This window comes from Rattus rattus, chromosome 1 (genome assembly GCF_011064425.1).
Source record: "Rattus rattus isolate New Zealand chromosome 1, Rrattus_CSIRO_v1, whole genome shotgun sequence".
Taxonomy (NCBI): Eukaryota; Metazoa; Chordata; class Mammalia; order Rodentia; family Muridae; genus Rattus; species Rattus rattus.
Genome location: NC_046154.1, coordinates 144,338,675 through 144,365,367, shown reverse-complemented (window position 1 = coordinate 144,365,367; position 26,693 = coordinate 144,338,675). Strand labels below are relative to the sequence as shown.

Here is a 26,693-nt window from a genome sequence, read left to right as displayed (position 1 = left end):
ATCTGTAAGCTGGGGACCACAGTGCTTTCTTAGCAGAGGTTTTGTAATAGTGCGAAGAGACAACAATGGGAGAAAGCTCTCTGGGTGAAAGTCGTTATACAAAGCTGGTCAATTGTACCACGTCACAAAGTATTGAACATTAAAGTTAACATTGACATTTTAGGTGCTTTTCTATAAAAAAAAGAACACACCTAAAAGAAGAGAGCTCATGCAGTCGTGCCCACGGTTAGCTAAGCAGAGCGACGATGGCTGCCATTAAGTAGATATTAGAACAAAGTAGAGATGAAGTGTTTCATTTTTCACCAAGGCAAAACAGACATGAAATGGGCAAAGTAAGAACCACTGTGTTCCAAGTACCTCAGAGTCAAACGTTTACATTTATACCAGGAACCATACATCTTGCAGAAACTCACAAAGAAGACAGCTCAACTGCCTTCTGTTTTCCTTGGAGGGCTTTCAGAAAGCCCAGGAAGCTTTGCTTTTGGTACGGTTTTGCCTAAAGATAGGGTTATAACGTTTGTATCAACCAATTTGACTTTAAGACCAACGGCTTTAGTCGTTCTGAGGAATGGCTTTCCTACTAGCTACTGAGGATGTTAACTTTCCATGCCCCATGCCAGAGTGTAAGGAATGATGATGTGTTTGGACCAGCAACCAGCAGAGGGGAGGGTGGTTCAGTCCCAGTCCTCAACTCTAGTATCTTCCTGTGAACCTGGGCCAATGCAAGGCGCCCATGAAAGGTCGCATTTAGTCGGCTTCAAAGGCGCTGTTGGTGGCTCCCACATATTCAGACTTCTTCTTGTGCCTGGTCCACATTTTTCGCAGGATGCCGGGGACACCACAGGAAGCACTGCCTGTTAATGGCAGGGAGGCTTCCGCTCCCTGGGGAAGGGCTGGGTACTCTTCTGTTATCTTCTTGAGGTGTCTGGATCTAAATGAAAACCAAAGAGTGGGGCGGGGATCGAACAGGGAAGGCGATTACTGCACTGAGTCAGACTTAAGTTGTAATTTTGAGGAGAGTGTCCAGCCAGAGCTCTCCTCTCCTCCTTCATCCTATGACCATGCCCTGCATAGCTGGAGGGTCAGTATACAACACCCACAGAAATGGCTCTGGGTGTGCATCTAAGATAGGGTGGGAAGAGACGACCATGGGCCCCTGTCCTTCTGCGTTGAGTCTTGCTTGCTTAACCAGTAGGAATAACTGAGGAGTGGGGTGGTAGAGTGCTTATCAATCTCTAGCATAGATGGGCAGGTAAGGTAGGGGAGGGGTGGCTGGGTTTAGAGAAGTGGTGCAGCACAGTGACCTAGAAAGCTTGACTTCTATCAAGGTATGTTGTACTGTCTTTCTGGTCTACCTGAGCAGTCTACAACAGTCACTGCCCCCAGGTAAAAACATGCTAACAAATCCAAGCCAAATGAGTTAAAACAAATAAATAAGCAAACAAGCAGACAACTTCTGCCTGTTAAATCCTAATACATCAAATGGCATACAACTTGGTTTTTACAATCTTTCTAGGGGAACTCCATCCTTAAGGTTCCCACTTTAACTCCCAGGGCTTTACTTCCTTTGGTCAATATTTGCTTTTCAACAACTAGTCTTGAAATCTAATCTCCATTTGAGATATTAAGAGAGCAGGGATCACATTGTATTTTCAACCCTTGGGAGGCAAAAGCAGCAGTTCTCAAGTTCCAAGCTAGCTTCTATGCTTTATGTGCTGGTGAGTTTTATGGCAGCTTGAATAAGCTACAGTCATCAGGAAGGAGGGAACCTAAGTGGAGAATAAGCTTCCATAAGATCTGGCCATAGGGCATTTTCTTAGTGACTGATGGGGGATGGCCCAGCCTATAGGGGTGGTGCCCTCACTGGGCTAAAGGTCCTGGGTGTTATAAGAAAGCAAGCTGAGCAAGCCATGATTGGTAAACTAGTAAGCAGCACTCCTCTGGGCTCTCTGCATCAGCTCCTGCCTCTGCTTCCTGCCCTGATTGAGTTCCGTTCCTACAGTGTAGAGGTTGCTTCTGGGGAGTTGCTCATATTATTTCATTACAGCAATAGAAACCCTAAGACAAGCTCCACACCTGATCTATACGTGCTTTCCTCTGTTTCTTTTCAGACAAGGTGTCGGGAACTCTAGGATAGTATTAAACTCACCATGGTAGCCAAGATGACCTTGAAATTTTGGTTCTCTTGCCTCTGGAATCATGGGTGTAATCTCTCTCTCTCTCTCTCTCTCTCTCTCTCTCTCTCTCTCTCTCTCTCTCTCCCCCTCCCTTCCTCTTTCCTTCCTTCCTCTTCCCTTCCTCCTTCCTTGCCTCCCTCCCTATCTTCCTTTCCTTTCCTTCCTTCTTCCCTTCCTTCCTTCCTTCTTTCCTCTCCTTCTTTCTTTCTTTGGTGTGTATTTTGAAACATGACCTTGGTGTGTAGCCCCGGCATGGCTTTGGACTCTTGTCACTGCTTCCTGAGTGCTGGGATTATAGGCACAGACTCTCACATCTGTCTCTACATATGACTTCACCTAATTTCCATTACGGCCATTCAAGAAAGCTTATTTTGGGAGGGGGAATTTAAAGCAAGCATTTATTAAATATTAAATACTGACATAGAGATGGACTTAGGTCAGGACCATTCCTGGAATTTCCTGCTTGAGAATGGCCAAGAAAGCTTCTTTTATCTTACTTGTATATATGCATTTTTCTGGGACAAGGTTTTGATGAGTAGCTCAGTTCATCTTGAACTCTTGGTCCTTTGTCTTTACCTGTCAAGTACAGGCTTACTAGCATGCAGCACCATGTACAACTATGGGTTTCTTTTTCTTTTTTTTAAGATTGACTTTATTATTTTACTTTTAATGTGCCTGTGTGTATACATGAGTGGAGATTCTTTGGAGACCAGAGGCATCGGATTCTTCGGAGCTGAAGTTCCAAGTAGTTATGAGAGGCCTGGCCTGGGTGCTGCCAATCAAACTTGGGTCCTCTGTAGGAGCAGTACCTGTTCTTAACCCCTGAGCCCTCCCCCAACCTCTCTGTTTTTAAATAGATGAGGATGATTTGCTCAAAGCCAGCGCCAGTGGAAGTGCCAGGCTAGAAAGCAGATTTGAGTCCAAAGCCTTCATTTTGCACCATCACCTTAACTCCTTGTCACAACCTGTAGTGTGGAAGGTGATTATCCAGACACAACAGTCCATGTTGAATTGCAGGCTCTGGCTGTCTTCCTGCACTGAAGGCCTGTGGGTACTTTCTTGCTATCTTAGGGTGGAATAACCTTCTTGTTATCTTAGGGTGGCCATTTACTGGATGGAGCTAACAGGGGCCCATGTTATATATTTAAAAACCTGTACTTTATTGTTTGTTTTGCAGCATCGGGGGTGAAAGCCAGGACCTCATGCAAGCTAGCCAGGTGCTGGACCATTCTAAGAGAGTTCATGAGGCATTCCTGACGTCATCTACAGAGGTTCTGGATACGACTTCTGATTACATTCATCTAATTAAACAAAGCCCCAAGAGCAGTGTTAATGAGGTGGAAACCATGACAAGTACTTCAGCTTAATCCCAGGCAAGCAGTTGATGTGTAGATAGCTGGACATGGGATTGCAGGCCTCATTACAAGATAATATGCGGCTGCCATGGGTTTTGTTGTGCATAATAAGTGTGTGAAGAGTTGACCACCTGTTCCTCTCCTGCTCCTGATGGATGGATGGGTGAAGAACCCTGCAGGCAGCACAGCTGGAAAGCAGTGTACTTACCCCCTTCCCAGAGCAGCTCCATTTTCTGAGCCCTTGGCTGTCACCTCCACTCCAGCTGGAGTTTTCACTGAGATCCTGGCCACTGGAGGAATCTGAGGAAGTGGGAAAAGAATTGAGGATGGCACCATGTTCCCACTCTGGCATTTATTGGAGCCATTTATAAGAGGGCTGCCTAAAGGTACCAACCCACCTGGGCAAAGGCCTCCCCTAGTCAGCATCAGACATGCTGGAGGACTTTGGTGGTGCCAACCCCACACAGCGTCTGATTTACCAGGCCGGACATTGCCTGGAGTTGCTGGATTGAACAAGGTCTATGAGACAGTTGACCCTGGGACTCTACTTTAAGAACCACTAGCCTATAGACACATGAGACAGAGCCATCATCTTCCAGGAGACCTGTCACCCTTTCCCTTCCACTGCTGGTGTCTCATTGTTAATCTTGTAGAGTCTGTCTTCAACCATGCTGCCCACACCAGCACGAGCGTTTCCTTTTGCTCTCTTGCACTTTTCAAATAATGGTCCACTCAGACTTTGTTTATGCCCAGGCCTGCTACACTCTCCATGTCCTGCTTGGACTCTGGAACCACCCCAACCCAACCTGTCAGCATGGAAGACTCAGGCCAACTCTGCCTCTTTCTCCTTGAGGCATTGCAATGCTGACTTGCAACTTCCTTTATGACTGACTGCGCAAGTCAGCCGATCCAGGGCCACTTCCGAGAAACTCCATGCCTTTTCTACGGCTGACCTCCACGTCTTAGGACTTCTCTGGATCATTTCTAACAGCCTTTCAAGGCCACTTTTACCAGATCTGCCCTGGGGCTGTGTGCCACATTCATCTTTGTCTGTCCCGCTGTCCCCAGATCACTGTGTAGACTACATGATAAATTGTGCCTTCTCACTTTTTATTTTTCTTTCCCTAGTTCTCTAGTTGCTATCTTGGTCCCTAGACAAACTGCATGACAAAGAGTCTGGGACTTGGCCACATGTTGAACTGAAACTTAACTGATGGCCTAATCAGGGCTAAGTCCAGCAGTTGCTTCATCAATGGGCATACACTGTGCTTTCTTCTGTTCCGAGCCTCATCAAAGCGTTAAGTCAGCACATTTCCGGAAGTCTCTGGAAAAATTCCAGGTCAAGGACACCATTACTTACCCCTGTCCTGGGGTGGGGAAGGTTGAGGGCAGAGTTACTGTGCCACCTTGTGGCCTCTCCTTAGCTATTCCTTCCCAGCATGCCAATGGCTGGATTAACATAGTCCATAGCTCCTTAGCTCTCGAAGGGAAAGTCTGGTTCCTGCCCCTTCCTTAGTCATACCTCATCTATGTCAGCACTGAATCAGATTTAGATGGGCGGGCTCTGGGTCTCTCTGGATCTCTCTCCTGTCTCTGCACGAGCATCGGATGAGGGATGGGGCATAGCTCCATTCTTTCCAGACCCATGGAAATGCTGCTTGTGCCTCTTCACCCCTGCCCCACACAACCCCAGCTTTCTTTGGTTCCGTGGTACGGCTGCTTATCTGCCAAGGGCACAGTCTAAACCTCCCCTGATGCCTGGGAGCAGGAATCCCAGGCTACTAGATTCCCTTTGTGTACTTTTCCCAGTACTATTACCTTGCTAAAATCCTTGGATTAGCTTTCCTGTCCAGAGCGTGAATACCCGTATCTGTCTAATTTGTTCCACAAGCATGAAGGGCTGGCCCAGAATGCTTCTGACATCTCTTCTAGTTTTTATGTTGAACAGCAGTTGCTGCAAGAGCCTGGTATGTCTGAGGTAATCTCTACTCCTTCCTCCTTAGCCTTGACCTCCCCGCCCCCATCTCAGAACTCTCAAGACAGTCTTCCTTCCCCTGCCAGCTGCCTAGTCATCCTAGTTTCTGCATGTGGGGTTGGAGAGGAGACTTCCTTGACAACGGTTTCTCCCATCCCCGCCCTTCTTGTGCTTTTTCCAACACAATGACCTTATTAAAATCCTTGGATTAGATCTCCTGCCCAGAGTGTGAATACCCATATCTATCTAATTTGTTCCACAAGGATGAGGGGCTGGCCCGGAATTTCTTCTAGTTTTCCTGCTGAACAGCAGCGGCTGCAAGAGCCTGGTATGTCTGAGGTAATCTCCACTCACCGCTCTCCGGCGAGAGGGAGCCTCATGCTCATCTCTAGAAGAGAACTAAGGAGACGTGGAGATAAATCTGGGGACATGTCCCCAATCCCTCTCTAAGATGGCACGAGCTGTTCGACTTCAGGGTGGGTAGAGGGTAGTAAAGTGTCTCTCTGCTGCAGGCCGCCTTGCCCAGAGTTATATGCTTGCTGGGATAGCCCACACACCCTAATGGAGTGAGGAGGGAAGACAAAGGGTGAGCCATTTGCACCCAGTTGAAACTCATCTGTGTGGGCAACTTGAGCCCTAGAGCCCACACATGAAAGTGCGAAGCCTGGGTCTTGTTCAGTTGCTCCCTCCACCTAAGCTACCTCTCTTCTCTCAAGACTGGTATCGATCGCTAATATATGTCTTACTCTTCAGTCTTCAAATCTCAGTGAACCTGACCTCTAAAGGGGTGCTCCCAGAAGCACCGTGTCCTGAAATGACTGCTCGTTATGAACTGAATGTTTGTGCCTGACTTAAACTCATCTGCTAAGGCCCTGCCCATCCCGTAGTGGGGTGCTGTTTAGAAATGGAGCCTCTGGGCAGTAACTAGGTGTAGATGGAGATAGCGAGGGTGGAACATCTATGATGCTATAAGAAGATAAGAGATTCCTGCAGTGCCTCTATTTGTATGAACAGATTGCAGTAAGCAAGAAGAAATCCAAATGCAGTGCAAGAGGAGAGCCCTCTCCAGACACCAAGTCTGCTCTAAGCAAATATTACAGTGCCATAGTCTATGGTGTGTAGCAGCCAGGCTAAGACACTAGGGTTTGGGGCTTGTGATACAGCCCCTCTTAGTGCTGGAGAACTTTACATCACTTTACCCAGAGCTGCACTTGGAAATTAATCGGGTATTGCTGTTTGGTCAGACCCTTTGGGTCTTCCCCCATGCATGAGATGATAACGAGTCCCTGCTTCTGTTTGCATATGTGCTGAATTCCTGTTGAGAAAGAGGAGCAGCCATAGGTATCCTAAGTACACAGAGTGGCATCAATGGCTAGTTCCAAGAGCAAAGAACCACAGGGCTGTTCTCCTAAAAATCCTCAGCCCAGGGCAAAGAACATGCTCTTTCTGGCACCAGAAAGACGTATCGGGAAGTTTCAAGCACAACGGAAACAATAAATCTGGCTTATTTTGCTTACCAATGACTTTCCATATGCGCGATTCCCACACAGATTCGATGCTTTGGGTTCAGAAATCCCCACTGTGGGATTGAACAGACGAGACATTACTCAGTTGTACTCTGCGTTCTGTCTCCCTCTGCTTCTGAATCAATTAATCAATTATCCTGCTAGCCATCCGGTTGAAGAGTGAATTTTTCTGGGCTGTTATACTGAGCACTGAAGGACTGTGATGCTGGGCAGGCAATGCTAACTGCCAAGTAGGGTCACCTCTATCCCTGACACTCTTCCAGGAAGCTGGAACTAAGTTCAGTGCAGTTCAACAGCTATGACAAGCATGCCATTGAGGTAGGGATGTTCAGAGTGGAGGAGGCCATGTATGTGCAAGCAGGAGGCAGATACAGGAAGTATTCGTGCTTTCAGCTCAGTTTTGCTGGGAGTCTCAAACTGCTGGAAAAAACTAAGTCAATTAAAGCAGAGCATTTAGCACCGTGTCTACCTGTAGTCGGTGCTCACAGAATGTGGCCTCAGCACTTCCTCCTTTCCTAAGACCTCAGCTCTCAAGAAATTAGTTAAAAGGTAGAGTCTCATTATTACAGTATTTTCAAGTGTACTATGTTCAAACCCATCCTCCTCTTCCTGCTGGTCCCCCTCTCCTCCATCATGGGCCTGTTTGCTTCTGTTTCACAGTATTTGCCTGCCCTTTTTTCCTGTTCCCTCCCTCACTTAGATCTCACCTCCCTGTCTCATATTCTCTTTTCTAATTTCATCACGTACATGCCTACATAGGAACTCGTAGGAGCTGGGAGATGGCTTGGTTGGTAAAGGCACCTGCAGTGCAAACCTGATGTCTGAGATTGGATGATTGACATGGGCTATGGCAGATCTGTAAATTTGTAGGTGGCCTTAGAGTGGATCGGGTATGCCCAAACCCAACCCAACAGCATTTCATCACAGTGGCTGAGCTTAAAGGATTCCACATGTCCAATGGCTTGCTGGTTAGCTGGGCTGGAAAACAACTTACTAGTTAACTGAGAACCAAGTGACTGGTTGGTTGACTGGGTTGTTTTCTGGGCTTTTCTGTGGATGCTGCCTACCAGTGGTGTTGGTTAGAATGGAAAACCTACTCTGGGCATCACCTAATTCATGAATCATTTCTTTTTCTATGGTTTTACACAAAGACAGATGCTACTAAATTCAGTTGGTCTAGGAAAATTCCCCCTTAACCCTGCCAAGAGCAAACCACAGTAAGTGTATCCTTGAGTAGTTAGTATCAGTCGCTTATCTTCAAAGCGTGCCATGCCTTGAGCTGGGCATAACTGCACAATAATGGTTGACCTCACATTCATAGCTAAAAAGTATTTCAAAATACTGCATTTGTGGGACTGGGAGTATAGTCCAGTGGTTGGTGACTTGCTCAGGACAGGAAAGACCCTGATTCAACACACAGCACCACAACAATAACAATAATAATGACGAAATTGCATTTATATAGGAGGGCATGGTAATACATGCATGTAGCATGCTAGCACATGCATATAACATGGTAGCACATGCGTGTAATCCCAACAATGGTAAGTGAAGGTGGAAGGAGGAAGAGTTCAAAGCAAGTTAGTCCAAGGCATACCACAGATCATGAAACTCTGTTTCAAAAATAGGAGACTTTACTGAACAAATACATACTTATTTTCCTTGTTGCCCTAGCCTGAACAATACAGTATAACTATAACTTTCATGAGGTATTTGAGTGATCATCTACAGAAGGTTTAAAACAGACAGAAAGACAAGTGTGTATATGCTATATGCAATTTCTATGCTATTTTACATAAAGGGGTTGAGCATTGTAGAGTCTGACATCTTAAATGGGTCTTGAAGTCAACCGTGCCTGATCTGGAGACAGTTACACCTCATTTACGCTACTATCACCATAAAAGGGGAGGAGGTGCCATGACATTTTACATGTTCTAGTTGGGGAAATCAAGGCACTGGTGATACATGACCATTAATGTGAAAACAGATGTGTTTGGATATCTCCTGTATTCGCAGGCATTTGAATATTTGGTCCCTAGCTGGTCCCCCTGTTTGGGTAGGCTTAGGAGGTGTGGCCTTGCTGGAAGAAGTGTATCACTGAGGATGGGCTTTGGGAGTTTCAAGTTCGCTCTCTCTCTTTTCTGTTTAAGATGTGAGTTCTTCTCAGCCACATCTGATGTTCTAGCCACCATGTTTGCTGTCTGCTATGCTATCCTTGTTTATGGTTACTAGCCTTAGTAACCCTTACTAGCTAGTAAGCTTTACGGTTACTAGTTCACTGGAACTGTAAACCCAGAATAAACCCTTCCTTGTGTAAGTTGCTTTGATCATGGTGTTTCATCACAGCAACAGACAAGCATCTAAAGTGCCAGATAAGGATGATTTCAGGGAGTATTAGACCTCTCAAAGGACGCTTGATCAAGGGACAGCATATCCCAATTAAGGAGGAGATGGAGTTTTGTACACAGAGGAGATCTGCAGAAAGAACATTAACAAAGGCTCAGGGCAACATAATGGTCTGGGCCATCAGGGTTATGTAAGGTAGAATAACCCTGGGCTGCAGGATTAGGACAGGAAGGACAGAATGGTAAGGACGGGGTAGCCCAGGAGGTGGCCTTGGGATGCCATCATGGCTTGGAGGACAGGTGGGCAAGAAGAGACAACAGTGTGAAAAACGAAAGATGACAGAGGAAGCTCCCTGTTTTAGGAAGGACAGTCTGGGAGCTTTGGAGAGGGAGAGGGCCTGGAGGCTGAGACCCTTCACCGTCATCGTCCACATATGTGAGACATGGTGGGTCTGTGGCTGGAAAGCTTGAGGCAGGTTGCAAAAGTGGTAAGGCGAGAGCTCTCTGGGGGCAACCCTGCCAGCTCAGTGTATAAAGTGGGCAGGGAGGATATAGAAGCTGGAGACTTTGTGGAAAGCTGGACACTCACGCCTGGTAAGAGGTGACACCTTTTAGCTTGTTTTGATAAGCTGGTTGTGAGGTACCTTAGTTCATCTCTGGGAAAAAGTACTATAAATAGTTTTCCAGACCCAGGAGGTGGGCACTGTCCCTTTACTGCATCTGAGACTGTGAGAATGTCTTAATTGATTCTACCTATAGCATCCCTGTGGACTCCAAGTTTCCTCACCTCTCTCCTACCTGAGATGTCCGTAGCACCCACGAGCCTTGTCCTGTAGTTGAGAGAAAGAGCAAGCCCCTCGATCTGAGGTCCCTAGAGACACTCGGCTTACCGACGGGAGGAAGTAAGAATTGATACCCATGGACTGATGCCTAGCCTTTCCTTGGAGAGCATCAAGGTTTGGCTTGGGCTCAGCAACACTCCTCCTACCCATCCTGGAATCTATCAAGTTGGAAGCACTGAGGGAATTGAATCAATGCCCAGCTGAGTCTATTTTTTTCTCACCCAAACCTGACTAGCACATCCCTGCGTGAGCTGACTGTCACATGTTGGGCAGACTTCCCATTTCATAACCTATTGCTCTTGTCTTCAGAATAAAAGACTGACTTTGCAGTACAAGAGGACACCAACTACTTGCAAAGTTGGAAAAGCAGCCAAGCATCCTAGCTTTTGGGATGTTGAGGCAGGAGGATTATGAGTTTGAGGTCAGCTTGGACTACATTATGAGATACTGTCTTTTAAAAACTATTAAAGTGTCCCCTAAAACTAGACAGCTGGGGAACATGGCTTTGACCATTACACCAGGAGACTGGGTATTGTACCTTGGCTCTGTGGCTGCCAAGAAATGCCACCTTGTGTCGGTCAAACAATTTCTACAGCATTGGTTTTTCTGTTCTGTAAACTGGGAGGGGGAGACTGCAGTAGGTCAAATGGAAGATTAGAAAAACCACAGTCTGCCTTGTAGCATGGTTGAGCATTATTTCAAAGTGTGTGTGTGTGTGTGTGTGTGTGTGTGTGTGTGTGTGTGTGTCACAGATTGATAAGCCTTAGCCCTGGAATTCCTAGTCAAGTAAAATGTGTTTTTCCAATGTAGTTCCAGGTGCTGCTACTGGGACCCCATTTTGAAAATCTCTGCATTAACTTCTCTCTAAACCCCTGCTACTCAGTCTGTTGACCTTGTAGCTGCAAGAGCAGTGCATGCCAGGAATGAAACCCTGGGATCTGTCAGTGGACCAGGGTCCTTCTGAATTAAAGTCTGCATCAGGGAAAGCCCCCTAGTTGATTCTCGTGTCTATGATAAGTGGAGAAGCATGGATTCTAAATTCACTTTATGATTTTTGGAGCAAAGAGGAATATTCTGCCTATTTTTCTCCCCCCTCACCACACATCCACCCACTCACCTATATATACATAGACGCAGAGAAAAAAAAACCTATCTCCTCTTAATTTGCAAGTCAGACTGTGGCTTTTCTAATGCTTCCAGGCTATTTACATGTGTGCAACCGACATTAGCTGAAAACGCAGCCTAGTTCTATCTTCCTGTACCTTCGATCCTAAGTGCAGAGTAAGACCAAAGGAACCTAGAACATCGCCTGGGAAAAGCAATGATTAGAACAACCACAGTGAAACTTGGAACAAAGGAGGATCATGGGATGGGGAAAGCTTGTTAAAGAACAGAGTCAATAGAGAATTATGTCAGTTCCTGTAAAATGCAAAACTAATACCTAAAGCTTTAACAACATTCTGGGTTTCCCGTCCCCTCCCTCCCCTCCCTCCCCTCCCCTCCCTCCCTTCCCCTCCCCTCCCGTCCGTCCCCCCCTCCTTTCTTTCTTTCTTTCTTTCTTTCTTTCTTTCTTTCTTTCTTTCTTTCTTTCTTTCTTTCTGTGTGTACAGATGTGTGTTCGTGTTAGTGTATGTGGGTGCATGAAAAGGTGGCATATGAAGGCCAGAAGTTAACCTCAGGTGTCTTTCTTCCACTGAGATCTGAAGCCTGCCTGTTAGGCTGGCCAGGGAGCACTGGCTTGGAATCACATATCACACCGAGCTTTTTATGTAGGGTCTGGAGATTGGACTCAGGCCCTGATATTTGTGTCTCAAATACTTTATCAGCTGAGCTGTCTTGCAACTCCTGATTTTTGTTTGTTTTTGAGGTAGGCTATCGTCTTGAAGCCTTGGCTGACCTTGAATTCACGACACTTTTCTTGTCTCAGCCTCTCAAATGCTGAGATTACAGGTGTATGCCATCATTCTCAGTGTGTTTTGGGACTATAATGTGAGTAACTTTACGTCGTTGGCACAACAGAAAATAAATGCCTAAACTATCAGTTAAGGAGAAAACACTATTTCAAACGTCAGTGGGCTAGATGCTGAATCCTATTTTGATTGCTTAGGGTGTAAGCCATTAAAAAAAAACAAAACAAACAAACAAAAAAAACCCTAGTATCCAAGGTAACATTACTATTTTCAGTTTTCAAATAGGTTTGCCCCTAAATTCTTTTTATATATTAATTCATTCAAATAAAAATATGGTGCAATTTGGCTAGTTGGGCATGGCGGCCATGCCTTTAATCCCAGTACATGGGAAAGGAGATGCAGGCATATCTCTATAAGTTCGAGGCCACCCTGGTCTACAGACTGAGTTCCAGGACAGCTAAGTCTACTCAGAGAAACCCTGTTTCCCGCCCCTCCCCCACCTCACGCCCCGCCTCCCGCTGCGCACAAGAGGTGTGCTCTTCCTAGTCTCTATAGTTCTTGCTCAGGGCACAATGATGAACATCTTCTTAACAGTGGGCAGCTACCTTTGCAGCATGTGGCACATAGGCATCGTCACTCGCTTTGCACCTAGGGAGGCAGCGCAGTATAGGTGAAGGCGTTGGTGCTCCTGCTGCTGTAGGTCATACCCAGCAGGTTTTTTTTTTTTTTTTTTTTTTTTTTTTAAAGCTGGATGCTCAATAATAAGTCTGGCAGGGAGAACCACAGGGTACAAGCTGTTGCTGCGCTTTTGCTAGCCCGGGCACGTCACTGGCTCTCAGGGGTCCCCGCACCTGAGGAACTGAGACTCACGTACCAGGTCTGGCCGGGGTTTTAGTGGGATGGATCCCGGGTGGCCTGGCGGTTTGTAGTCGGCCAGTCTGCAGCCACCTGCGGTCGCCTGTGTCCCTGCGCTCACAGCGTTGCGGCAGCAGCTCTAGGGGTCTCGGTGGCGGATACAGGTCGGACTCGATCACCACCTGCAGGGTGAGAAGCACAGTCAGTCATCATCCTCCTGAGTCTCCCCTGCACGTGGGGACCGCACCCACCTCATGTGGAACTGTAATGAATGAATAAATGGCCACAGCCAGGTGAACCTGGACCAGGGTGGCAGGAAATGAATTTTCCTTGAGTCTTTGTCAGTGGAGATAGCTGAAAGTCGGTGCTAAAGGCTAAGGTGGTTGCATTACAGTCGCCTGTTGGAGCTCAACCACAAACAATACAACAGTTACTGAGACACCGGGACTCAGGTATCATTAAGGAAGAGGGGCAGAAAGATTGTAAGAGCTAGAGGTCCGGGAGGACCTTTCCAGATAGGATCCAGCTGTGGCTGCCAGCCCTAGAGCAAGCCAGTCAACATTCCAGCAGGAAGGGGAGGGGCTCATGATCCCTCCCCCACAGCTATTCCCAATGGATGGCTTCTCCTGGAGGGAGAGCTTCTTCAATGCTGTCACCTCTGGTAGAGCAACCATGCTTCAGCGGACGGCCTCACACCCATAAGCATGTAGACAGCATAAAGTTGACTTAATAGGTTGTTTTTTTTATAAAAAGGACGTGAAGCTGAAAGGTGGGGGTGAGTCTGGGAGGAGCTGGGAAGAGGAGTGGTGGTGAGTGTGATCAAAACACGCAGTATGAAAAAGTTAATAAAAGATTATATTTGCTTATCAGAAAAGAGGGCAGAGAGATTGTAAGAACCAGAGATGGTGGGTGACTTCAAGGAAACTGTTCTCCAGATGCAAGAGGGAAGATGAACATATGAATGTATAGAGGCTGCGCGGCATGCACAAGTTCCAGCTGGCCCAGCACGAGGAAGGGCAGTGGGCATGAAGCCCCACACCTAGCCTAGGGGATACCCAGAATTGACAGCCACAAGGAGAGGAAAAATCAGTGTTCTCCAGTAGAGCGACACTGTATCAGCCACACGCCAGCGGGCCCGCGCTCAGGAGTATAGGGCAGCCAAGTCAAACCCGATTCCATGTTCTGCTGTTTGTTTTAAAGAGAGGGAAGAAACTTGGAGTTGGGTGGGTTTGTGAGGAGCTGGAGGGAAGGAAAAGAGAAGATCAAAGTATTGTACGGAATTCTTAAAACTGCTGTCTTAAAAAAAACTGGAATCTGCTCCGAACACACAGAAGTTGTTCTTTCTCTCCTAGCAGATGGCATTTCATAACATGTCATTATCTTTAGGTAAATTCGTGAGCCAGAGATGATTTAAAGTAGAGTGTGTGAGAGGACTCTGTGCTAGTGTGTGCCCTTTGTACGGCAAACTCGAGCATGTGAATGTCGGTATCTGTGGACGTCTTGGAACCAATCCCTGAGGGTACTGAGGGGCAGCTGTACTTAAACCATTGAGATGACTTAAGTGAAAAACAGGAGACAAACAACAGCAGCCATTTTGTTTTAACACGGGGAGTCATGAGGGGAATCTTGGCAGCCAGGGAGCGGATTCTGCATATTTTATCCACTTCCAGGACACAGGGTCATTCATTCTGGCTGTCTTTGCTCCATGAAGCTCATTCATTAGAAGCTTCAGTATTCCGGAACGCCCCGTCCTCCCTAAGGCTCGATTTACCCCCACTCACTTCCTTCTGCGCACCGCTGCTCTGCAAGGGCCCATTCTGTGTCAGCTCCCGGGCGCCCGAGCATCTGCGAGGGAGGCAGAGGGGCTCAGCCCTTATAGTCCAGGTTTTGGCAGCCCCCCCCTTCAATTGACCACACAGAACTATAGTGTCGGGTTGGGGGGGGGTGCCGGAGAAAAGTAAACGGGCTTTTAAAAACAACTGGGTGGTGTTTGAAGTCAGTGGAGGAGACTGTATCTTTAATGATATTGTTGGAATCAATATCAGGGCACTGGTTTGGGTTCAGTGACAAGCCAGGTCAAAGCTGAGGTTGAACAAATAGAATATAGATTAATATAACACATAGTATTACATATGATGAGGGATAATTCTTATGCTCATAAAACTCTTTACTAAGCAATAAAATTCACAAAAGTGAAAAAAAGGAGAAAAAATGAGCAAAAGCCATAAAATATGCTGTCAGTAACTAAACGCATATTAACACAACATTGCGTGCTCCCTGTATAGGCTGCCTCCTCTTTTCTTCTTGTTCCTTGAGGTGCAGTTTCTCTCATAATGGAACCCAGCAGATGGGATTTACCAGATTAATAGTAGTTCTGAGTGATGGCCCCCTGGGTACACATACTGGGTCATAAGGGATCTCCGAGAAAGCGACTCTTCTTTGCTGAGCCTCATCACATGATGGACACCTGTGCTGCGTGCTGTTAACCTGGCACTGCAGCTAGGCCCAGTGTTTTGGTTCTGGTTCTTAGCATTTCTCCAGGATAAGAATGAGAGCTGATGTATGTGTGTGTGTGTGTGTGTGTGTGTGTGTGTGTGTGTGTGTGTGTGTGTGTGTAGGGTGTCTCACACTCAGTTGTAGGACAACGTAAGGCAGATGGGAAAGCCCAAGGGGTCCGTGAGAAGACACCAGCATCTTCCCTCTTTTGAAATAAAGACGCATATATTCTTTGGGGAAGAAGATGTGCCACCTTTCCAGGCCTTCAATGAACCGTGTGTGGTGGGATACAGGGAAGGGAAGAGGAGGAGCATTAGCTGCTCAATGCAGCATGGATGGAGGGTGTTGGTGTGTGGTGGTGGTGGTGGTGATGATGGTGGTGATGGTGGTGATGGTGGTGGTGGTGGTGGTGGTGGTGGTGGTGGTGGTGTTGGTGGTGTGGTGGTGTGGTGGTGTGGTGGTGGTGGTGGTGGTGGTGGTGATGGTGGTGTGGTGGTGGTGGTGGTGGTGGTGGTGGTGGTGGTGGTGGTGGTGCCTCTTGATACTTTCCAGGTTATCTATCACGTAGGGCCACATACCTCAAAGCAGGACACTAGCTGGCTCCTGCGAGCCTGGCTTATTTTCTTGTCTGTAGACCTTACTGCTGACAGCTGAAGAACAGAGCGGTCTGTGAGCCTGCACTTAGTGTCTGAGTCTAGACATGGGAGTCTGAGATGCTAATAGGGTAGAAAAGGGAGAACAAGGATTTAAGGATGGGATCTCCTTGTTCTGGGCCATCACACAGTCTACTGAAGTGTCACTTTAATACGGCAAAGGCTCTCCAGATATTCTATGACATCCACAGGCATTGGGATGATTAGGGTGTCAATAAAACAGACTGGGAATCAGAAAAGAAGAGACCTTAGAGAGGGAGAGAAGGAGAGAGGGAGCGAGGGGAGAGAGAGCACATCAGAGAAGTGTCTGTGCCTTGTGATTTGGAAGAAAAAGCAAGGGCTGAGGGTGACTCAGAGAGAAAAGTGATAGAGGAAAAAATGTCTGTTTTCCCTCCTTGGCAGCCCAAGGAGTGACAGGAAATGCAAATCAACATTTGGGACCAAAGAACACTGTAGATGTCAGTATCTGTGCAAAGTAAGATGGGTTTTCCTTTGGTACATTCAAGCTACCAACCTGGAGAAGGGGACAGAACCCCCTGTTTCACCGAGGCAGGAGTTCCGTCGCCCTGCCCGGACTGGCGTGCATGTTCTATGACTAGGCTAGAACTTTCTAAATGGAGGAGCTGGAAGCTGTTGGTGAAGGCCTAAATCCTTGCAGTAGAGTTTCCTAACTCTGAGTTGTCTGTGAACAACACTTTGGTTTTCATCCTCCTTATGAACGAGGCGCGTCTCTCTTAGCCTCACGACCTGCGTGCCTTCTCCTCCCTAGCAGTGTCCCCAAACGTCCTTATTTATAGCTACACAACTGACATAGAAGCAAGCAAAGGAGAGGAATAAGAAACCTGCAGAGAAAACCTCTGTGAATCTTCTACCGTGCTCTACAGTGTCTCAGAATTCTGGGAGACTAAAGTGGTTGCGATGTTTGTAATGGGTGCATGTTGACTTGGGACTGAAGAGTCACCAAGCTGCCTAACACCCTTCCACGGATGGGGCACTCCACCCTGTCCAGGACGATCAGTGTACCTGTTTTCTTTCTTTTTCTTTTTTTAAAGTCTAGAGGTTGTTTACAGAAACAGCAAATAAACCCATTTTAACTTAAAAAAAAACATTTCTTTAAAACAGCAAAAAGATATTTTTAAAATCACAATACTTAAAAAATTTTTTTAATGGTGTTGTCTAAGATCAGTGATAGCAGCTGCTCACAGCCTTCCTTCTGAGACGCGGTGCACATGTATTGGTGGTTCTGACAGGAAGAACTGTGTGTGGAGAGTGAGAGATGCAAAGCACCACTAGCCTCTATGGGTGTCTAAGCAACATGAAACCAGTGCATTAAAAATACCAAAGCACACGTTAGAAATGAAAGTCCATGTTGATGAGGCTGCAGGGAAAGGACAGCAGAAGCCTGGGAGCCTCCCTCTGAATCGTTCAGAGTTCCATCATTACCAGACAAACCTGTAGGTAAAAACGCATTTTTGAAAAGAGATATGCCTATGACCCCAGCATTTTGGAGGTCGAGGCAGGGATATTTCAACTTTCAGGCCAGCTTGGGCTGCTTGGTGGGCTTGTGGACAGCCTGAGGTACATAGGACTCTCTCAGGCAAGCAGTCAGACAGTAACACAATTGCTTTTCTGCTCTGCATTTCCATCACAGCAAGTGTAACATACTAGGTATGCAAATACTCATGGGTAGCTAGGTCGGTGGGTGGATGCTCTCTTCTTATTCTTTTATCTGTTTATTCTGCTTGGAGTCCTACGTGACAAGGAACTGTATGGGTACGTCCCTGCTAGCTATAATGGTGAGATATATAATGTTATATATAGTGTTACAGATGCCTAGACCAGGATGGTACATTCACATCACGAACTCCTGCACATGTAGGGTGAGGTCTTCCCTGTGCCTGGGGACGACGTGGCATGATGAGGGACTGTTGGGGACTTTTCGGTGTACACTTGATATTTCAGTTATTCTGTGTAAGCAAACAAACCACCACAGGAGACACTGAAAACACCCCCTGCCCTCCCATCCTTGACGTCAGGGGAGAGAGAGGGGTCACAAAGCATCAACACTAACTAAACGAGTTTCCTTACATTTTTGGCCAAGAGGTGTTGAGAGCTCTTGACTCTTCTCCTGGACGGGCTGGGCACTGAAAGAGAGAAAGAAATGGTTTTAGAAAATACCTGTAAGGGTGCAGTACAAACCGAAAGGTGTCTGTCCCAGCCGTGCTGCTGGGAAGGGATGGGGAGAAGAAGCAGAGTTCCCCTGGGACTTAAGATGTCACTTGGCTGACTACAACAAAATTTCTGTAGCATCATCATTCACAATAGCTAAAGGTTGCCAGGAATCAAGTGCCCACCGACAGATAATGGATAAACAAACATGGTATGCCTACACATTGCACCACTGCTCAGCCTTAAAAAAGTAAGGAGAATGTAAATGAACTTTGAAAAGATTGTGCTAGGCTAAATGAGACACAAAAGGAGAACTGTTCCGTGCTCTACCTCTATGACGCGTCTAGGGCAGTCAAGGTCATAGAGACACAAAGTGACTGGCCATTCCCAGGGGCTGGGAGGCTGGAAGAGTGAGGCATTATTGATCCAGTTTAGGCCAATGAAAAAGTCAGACTGATGGTGGTAGTGGTGTGCAGCACTCTGAATGTCCTTGTCACTGGTCTGTACACCTGTGTGGTAAATTGTAACATTTACAATTATATATATATATATATATATATATATATATATATATGTATATATATTAAGACAGGAGTAAGATCAGGGGTTCAAAGTCACCCTTGGTTACATAGTGAGTTCTAACTAGCCTGGGCTAACAGAGGAGACCCTATCTTAGAGAGAAAAAGAAACCTTAAATAAATCAATTATCTTACAGTTATCTTACAGTGCTTGGCTGGGCCGAGGTATGGATCTTACTATAGTAATAGCCATAGTTCCCAGCTCTGGTAACTAGCATTCCTCCCTTTCGTTTCTATGAGGTCTACTACTCAAGTTTCCTCACAACAGAACATACACATAATGTTTGGTCTTGTATGTTTCATGTCACCCTATCCCCAGTCATCTGCCTTCTATATTGCTATGATCTAATGGAACCAAAATCCTACTGTGTCTCCATCCTCATTAGAATTGATTTCTTTGTCCTCTTCTACCTTCCTTCCTGCCTTCCTGCTTGCCTGCCTGCCTCCTCCCTGCCTCCCTCCTTCCCTCTCTCTCTCTCTCTCTCTCTCCCTCCCTCCCTCCCCCCCCCCCTCCCTCCTTCCTTCCCTCCTTCCTTCCTTTCTTCCTTTCTTCCTTTCATTTTGGCTTTTGAGAAGGGGTTTTTCTGTGTAATCATGGCTGCCCGGAAACTCACTCTGTAGACCAGGCTGGCCTTGAACTCACAAAGATCTGCTTGCCTCTGCCTCCTGAGTGCTGGGATTAAAGGTGTGCACCACCCCCGCCTGGCCTGACTTGGCTTTTTAACACATATCACAAGAGTGACTGTCAGACACACAGTCCTGTCTCCTTTGTTCTTTGCAAAGCCCTTGTAGCTGTGGAGGAAGAACCAGGTATAATGGCTACCTATGGAAGACTGTGGCTTCCAATTCAGCTAGGAACTCTTCTTGCTGCCCATCTTGTTCCCTCCTGCTGGCCCCTGGCTCCCCATCCCTTCTCTGAGGTACTCGTCAGGAGTAAGTTCTGGTGCAACTTCTGAGGGAAACAGCTTGTATCTTCAGAAGTCACTATGAGTTGTATCTACAACATATATTTCCTGAAAGGACTCTTTGTCTCTAGAATTGTAGAGGACACACATCAACTTTAGACCTGGCCGATGGTTTATATCTTTACCATAAATTAAAACTACCATAATATTTTCTATTGCTAATGTTCCAAGGTCAGTTAAACAGTGTGGCTATCAGGCTGAGCCCAGCACAGGAACACTGGAAAGGGAAGAAGGACACGGATGTGCTAATGGCTTAAGTTGAACCTGAAGGTGATGCCTGGTCAGCTTCCTCTCCACTCTGAGTTTCCATGCTGCACGGATCCCACAGCATTCCGAGTTTCCAGGACCACAACATTCACTCAGTTCTTGGAAGAATATCAGCCACACTGTGTGTCTCTCTCTTTCTGTGTGTGTGTGTGTGTGTGTGTGTGTGTGTGTGGGCATGTGGTGTGGTGTATGTATTTGTTAACGTGTATTGTGTGGCACATGTACTTGTTAGTGTGTGGGTGTATATGTTTTGGCACATGTACCCATTAGTGTGCATGTATGTGTGCGTTGTGGTGTATGCACTTGTTAGTGTGTTTGTACATGTGTATGTACTTGTTAGTGTGTGTGTATGTGTGCATTGTGTGGTATATGTCCTTAACAGTGTATTGTGTGGCATGTGTACTTGTTAGTGTGTGTGTGAGTGTATGACATTGAATGGTTTTCCTTCATTGCTTTCTATCTTCACTATTATTATTATTATTATCATCATCATCATTAATTTTGAGACAAATTTGTCACTGAACTCATCAATTGATAGCTCATCAGTTTGGCTAGTATGGCTGCTAGTGAACTTCAAGGATCTCTCAGTCTCTGTTCTCCTGCTGCTGGAGTTTGGTCAGGTGCTACTCACCCAGCTTTTTACATGGTTCTGAGGATCTAAACCCGGCTCCCTGTGTTTGTGAGGAAGGCATTTTGCTTACTGAGGCACGGCCCCACATTCTTTTTGAGATAGGGTCTTATTTTGTAGCCCAGGCTTGTCTGGAGTTCGTGATTCTCCCACCTTAAGCTACCAAGTGCTGGGACCACAGATGTGTATTGCTACACTAGGCTTAAGGCTTTCAGTTCTAACCACTAGGCATTCCAGGCTATACTGCCTGCACTGCTGAGCCTGTCCTAGGGAGACTGATCATTCACTGGTGCCCATGGCTTATACAGAGCCTCTGGGAAGTAGCCCACTCAGGGGACTCAGACCTTGTTAGACAAAGTCAAGCCAGCTCGTGTTCTGCAGTTCTTTGGGTGACCTGTAATAAGGGTTATTTGTTGCTTTTGTACACAGTGATTCAGAATTGAGAGCATCACCTGTCCAAGGGAGCCCTCTGCTCAAAGGCTCCTGAGAGGCCCCAGGGTGAAGCAAGGCACGGAAAGAGATGTGATCCACCCACTGATGCCTCTACAAATGCTGCAAACAATCCTTCCGAGAGAGTAACTCCCCAGCAGTGAAATATCTATGAAAACTTAGTTTAAGGCACGATGATGGATGAAAACAGGATCAAATATTTATCTTTAACTAAACATAGCCATGGCCACACATGCAGGCTGAAGACTCAAATCACTTTGTATGCACCGTGTTTAAGTGTGTGGTCATATAAGCTCTGTTACAGCTGTTCTATAAGTCAGCCTGTGTATTCCCTGTGATAGCCCTGGGAGCTAATGAATCAGCCTGTGAATTCCCCGTGATAACTCTGGGAGCTAAATCCTGTTTTTTCTCTTACAGAAGTGGGCACTCATGCCTGGAGAGGTTAAGTATCTGGTCCAAGGTCACACAGTACAGAAACGATAGAAGTCTTATAACCATGTTGTCAAGGACTTTTCCTCCCTTTTTTTTTTTTAATACAAGAAATGGACACACTTTTTCTTCTCTTTTGAAAGTGTGCTGGCCTTGGACCTGGCAATCTTCAGCTTCCTTGGGTTATAGACATGAGCCGCTCTTCTCAGTGAAAACACACATACTAATATTTTTACTTTCCGAAGATTCACAGCGAGGTTAGACCCCTTCTCACCTTCTCCAATCCTCCTTCCGCCTTTCTCCAGGGCCACCGAACTCACTGATTTTATAACACACCGGCCCTTCTAGTCTTGTTTTTATACATTGCTCTAAAAATGAACTCGTAAACACTCCGCAGAATTATCTTAGAGCTCCAAGTGTGCCAAGCATAGACCGATTGTCAGCCTTTTCTTCCCCCTTCAACAATGACCGATAGGTCTTGTGTGGTGGCTCAGTGGTATAGCTCTTGCTTCCCTTGCATGGACTCCTGGTTCACCCCCAGCCCCAAATAAAAACCCCACAAAGACAAAAGGCAAAGATAAAGTAAATGGGAAAGCCGTTTCTATGCACACAGATCTAATTCATTCCTCTTCAGAAGGGTTGGTTATCAGAATCTCCAGAGAGCATTTCAACTCCTACACATGGGCACGCTCCCAATTCCCCCCTTTCCTCCCTCTCCCTCAGGAGTAGATGTTGAGGGCTCAATTTATGTTTAGCTGTCTGCCTGAGTCCAGGCTGTCTCAACCCACCAGGCTAACCCCCAGCAAGACACCTGTCAGTGGCTCACATTGGAGGGAGGAAGAATTGTCTGAATGTTTGCACTAGCAAACATCCAAACCATTTCAGCCAAATATCGCAGTGAAGCCAGGAGTAGCCTATGCCATAGCAAGACAAGGGGCTGCAGGGCTAGAATAATGTCAAGGTAAAGTGCTCTATACTGGGTCACCGGCACTACCTTCAGTGCAGTCTCACAAAAGCCCTTCCCAGGGCTCCACACTGCTAGGAACCAGAGGTTATAAAGTCAAGATTCCCTTTTGGTGGTACCAGGTGAGATGACCCTGGGGCTCTATGGTTAAGAAAACCTGGTCAGTTTCATTGCCTTTCTGGGTGTTTGGCCAGCTGGGAGCCTTTCCCCTCCCAAGTCGGATGGAGTTGGCTTTGGAACAGCTGATTCGCCCTTCAGAACCTGCTTTTTTTTTTTTTTTTTTTTTTTTTTTTTTTTACTGGAGACAACGAAAAAGCATATCAGGCTACCCTGGACATTTTGTTTCCATCTCTGTCTCTTTAAAAATCACTTATTGTCCCTGCCATTGAGCCTGCTGGGTTGCCCGTTTCAAATTAAGTGAAGCAGGAAGGCTACACTGTCCTCGTCCCCGCCTTAATAGATTGTTTCCCAATGATTGATGTTTATCCTTGTGCCCCTCTTTAGAAAGGGGGGAAATCAAATGCTATCGATACGGAGAAGCCAGCAGACCTCGGGACCTGAGGGTACCGGAACCGCGTACCAGAGTACCTTAGTCCGACAGCACCAGGTCACCTCCCATATAAGATGCCACAGTAGGGGACGCCAAGGGCGATTGTTATGATCATTACTCACCCTTGGAAGGGATCACGGTGGTGAAAACTTCAATATTCTCATCACTGCAGCTGTAGATCTGATGCATGGTCTCCGCCTCCTGCCCTGCAGGGTGTCCCGGAGCCGGTGGCCTCTCTCTGGAGCCCTAGTCCCAGGGTCTCCTAAGCCAGTCTGGCTCTGGGATCATTGTGCAGGTCCACAAAAGACAGGCTGCCTGTGCCTCTCAGGACAGTCTCACCGCAGCAACATTTCCTAATCCCATCTGTCTTATTTTAAAATGAATCCTATTATTGCAAACCTTTGATTGAACACGGAGCCTTCTTCCGTCTCTCCCCCTCAGCTAGGATGTACTTAACATTTTTATTTTGCAGTGTCTGCCGCAGTGAATTTGGAAGTCTTTTGTGAAGTGACGAAGTGAATTCGCCTACTCGGTTAGCGCACAGCTTGGCTGGAGGATTTCACAGAAGAGGGAAAGAGGAAACGTCAGTATTGCTATCAGTCATGCCCCGGTCTCATTCCAGAAAGGACTTTTTTTTTCCCCCTGCAGGGGAGCTGAATCTTCATTTGTCATATATTAACTCCGCTCCCTCCAAAGTTTCTACTTTAAATAAAAGGACAGTTTTTCCACCACATATTTTTCTCAATCCACTCTGACAACAAGGTTTAAATTTCAGGAGGTGAACATTTAGTGTTTCTTTGTACAACCCTACAGGTGTGCCTATCATTCAACAGGCAGTGAACGCATCAAAGGACCCAGTTATAGGGTAGTTATATTTTATTATCTTCTATGTTGGAATATATTTATTGCCTTAACTTTTTGTGTTGTATAGTCTATGGTTATGCTATATTTTCCTCATATAATCTTTCCCAATGTATACACAAATAAATGTCATGCTTGCTATTCATTTCATAAGCCTATGTAAGCATATACATTTTATCCAATCCCACTACTTTTTACTATGTTACACAGTTTCACATCTTAAGACTGAGGGAGGGTAATGATAGTAACAGTGACAGCTGCCCTATTAATATTAGTTACAAGCCAGGGAGTATCTTAAACTAACCAATGCCTCTAACTATTTATTATTTTACCATGGAATACTCAAGAAACTGAAGTATAAAGACTTTAGTTTTTCTGGTGATTAAAATAGCTAATTTGTGTCAAAATAGGATTTAATCAGTCAATAGGATTGACTGGAAAGTTAATGAACTAATTCCTCAAATTCTTCTCTCTCTCTCTCTCTCTCTCTCTCTCTCTCTCTCTCTCTCTCTCTCTCTCTCTCTCTCTCTGTGTGTGTGTGTGTGATGCTATAGCCCAGGCTTGCCCCAAATTCATAGCCTTCCCAATGTACAGATTACAGGTATGCACAGCCATGTTCTATTAGTTTTTTTAAAATATATTTAATGTGTATGTGTGTTTTGCCTGCATAGGACAACAGATCCCCTGAACTGGATTTTCAGCTGACTGTGACCTGCTACGTGGGTGCTGGGAATCAATCTTGGTCTTCTAGAAGAGCAGCTGGCGCTGTTAACTACTGAAACATCTCTTCAGCCTTTTGTGTTCGGTTCTTCAGTCTTGAACTGGCATTCTTTAACCTTGGGCGAACCTAATTCACCACATTTTGACATGGAGTTGTGTCTATGATATTTCTGTACTGGACAAATGTTTGTTCCCTAGGTAGTTTTCAGAATTTCATCTCTTTCTCCGAGAATTGCACCTATGATAGAGGGTGCCTCTGGACAGCCATGTTTGCTCTGTCTGGATTTACCTCTCTGGCCACATTTGATTGAATCAAGGTGGATGGCTAATCTTATGTGCTTCCTTCTGAAAACTGCCACTAAAGTGGGGCTTTGGTCTGGGGACAAAGAAAGGTGTGAACTTCAATACCAGAGATATGATCTGGGTTTATAAGTTCCAATCCCAACAGTAGAGGCTGGGGCAAGAGGACCACAGTCTAGGTAATATAGAGAGTTCAAAGCCAGAATGAGCTACATAAACAGACTTTCTCTCAAAGACTAGCAAAGCAAGAAGAACTGGGATGGGGCCCGCAGGATGATGCAGAGGGGAAAATGCTTGTTGTGCAAGTCTGGGGACTTTCCTCATTCCCCAGATCCCACAGTGAAAGAGTGACTGACTCCCGAAGTTGTCCTCTGACCTCTATATGCATGCATGCGTGCATCCACACTTTGCTACACACAACAACACGGGGGCCTCTGGGCCCTGTGATTGACTTTCTTCTCTTGGGGTCAGTAAGATGTCCAGTCTTTATGACAGCTTTCCTTCAAAGTAAGATTAAGCAGGTGTCCGTCATTCTCAATGGAAACATTTACTGTTTAGAAGACTCTTGGTATGTATTGAGTATATATTTTACAGCCTTCATAGTAGTTACATTTTCAGATTCTGCCAAACTTAGAGGGGCATCTACTGTGATAGGATCAAAGATGCAGAATTACGTTAACAAACTTAAATGGTTGACTGGAGTGTACGAGATGAAATTTAGAGAAGGAAACAGGCATCTGACCCACGCGTTTGTAAAAATTAGTGGATTCTGACTTAGTGGCAGTTTATTAATAAGGAACCTCAGGTTTTAATAAGCATTAAGCTTAATAAGCAGCACTATTAGAACACAGGCACTAAAACGCAGAGATGAAGACCTGAGGACCCCATCTCTAACAATAATCGAGAATGTGAGTCTGGGCAGAGCTCAGTGGTTAGCGATTGGGGGTGTTTGCAGTGTGTGGAGAGAAGCTCAGTGGTTAGCGATTGGGGGTGTTTGCAGAGTGTGGAGAGAAATCTCAGTGGTTAGCGATTGGGGGTGTTTGCAGAGTGTGGAGAGAAAGCTCAGTGGTTAGTAATTGGGAGTGTTTGCTGCTTTTGCAGAGGACTAGAGTGCAGCTTCCAACACAAAGGTTTTTCCCAGGTGCCTATAATTCTAGCTCCAGGGCATCTGATGCTTTCTTTTGACTTGTGAGGGCATCTGCACCCACATAAGCATGTATATATACATACATACATGCATAAATAAAATTAATCTTTAAAAAATTAAGAACTCCTGGAGGGGCAGCAGAATTAAACTAGATCTAATTCTAAGGGATGGAGATCGGATTAGGTTTAATCTAAGGAAAGCCAAACTTAATCAACTCGGGTCTATTGTGTTACAGCTAATTAATGAGCCCAAAACATGTAGCTGAGTGGGATGGTATAGGAAAGCACATTTAGAAAACATAGTTCTGAAGAAATCATTTTCACGTTTTGAAATATTTTTAACTAATAAAAGCCACACGAGATTGCTATATCAACAACGGAAGATGGGTCTACTGAAAACCTGCTTCCTGTACAGTTTCACTTCCTAAGAGTGGTTTCTGTATAGATCAGCAGTGTTTAACGCTTATGTCGAAGTCTATATTATGAGCTCTTACAAACAGAAATCTAGTTATATTGCATGCAGCAATGTCAA

At 45.9% G+C, this 26,693-nt stretch overlaps 1 protein-coding gene across 1 annotated transcript; it reads right to left on the bottom strand.

Annotated features, from left to right (window-relative positions):
• Positions 1–277: 277 nt before the first annotated feature.
• Vxn (vexin) lies at positions 278–23,728 on the bottom strand. Its single transcript, XM_032906539.1, has 6 exons — positions 23,257–23,728; positions 18,223–18,278; positions 13,005–13,167; positions 7,025–7,086; positions 3,741–3,832; positions 278–931 (listed from the first exon to the last, which is right to left on the bottom strand). The coding sequence occupies exons 1-6, from the start codon at positions 23,321–23,323 to the stop codon at positions 748–750; spliced, it is 624 nt and encodes a 207-aa protein (XP_032762430.1). The 5' UTR covers positions 23,324–23,728; the 3' UTR covers positions 278–747.
• Positions 23,729–26,693: the final 2,965 nt, after the last annotated feature.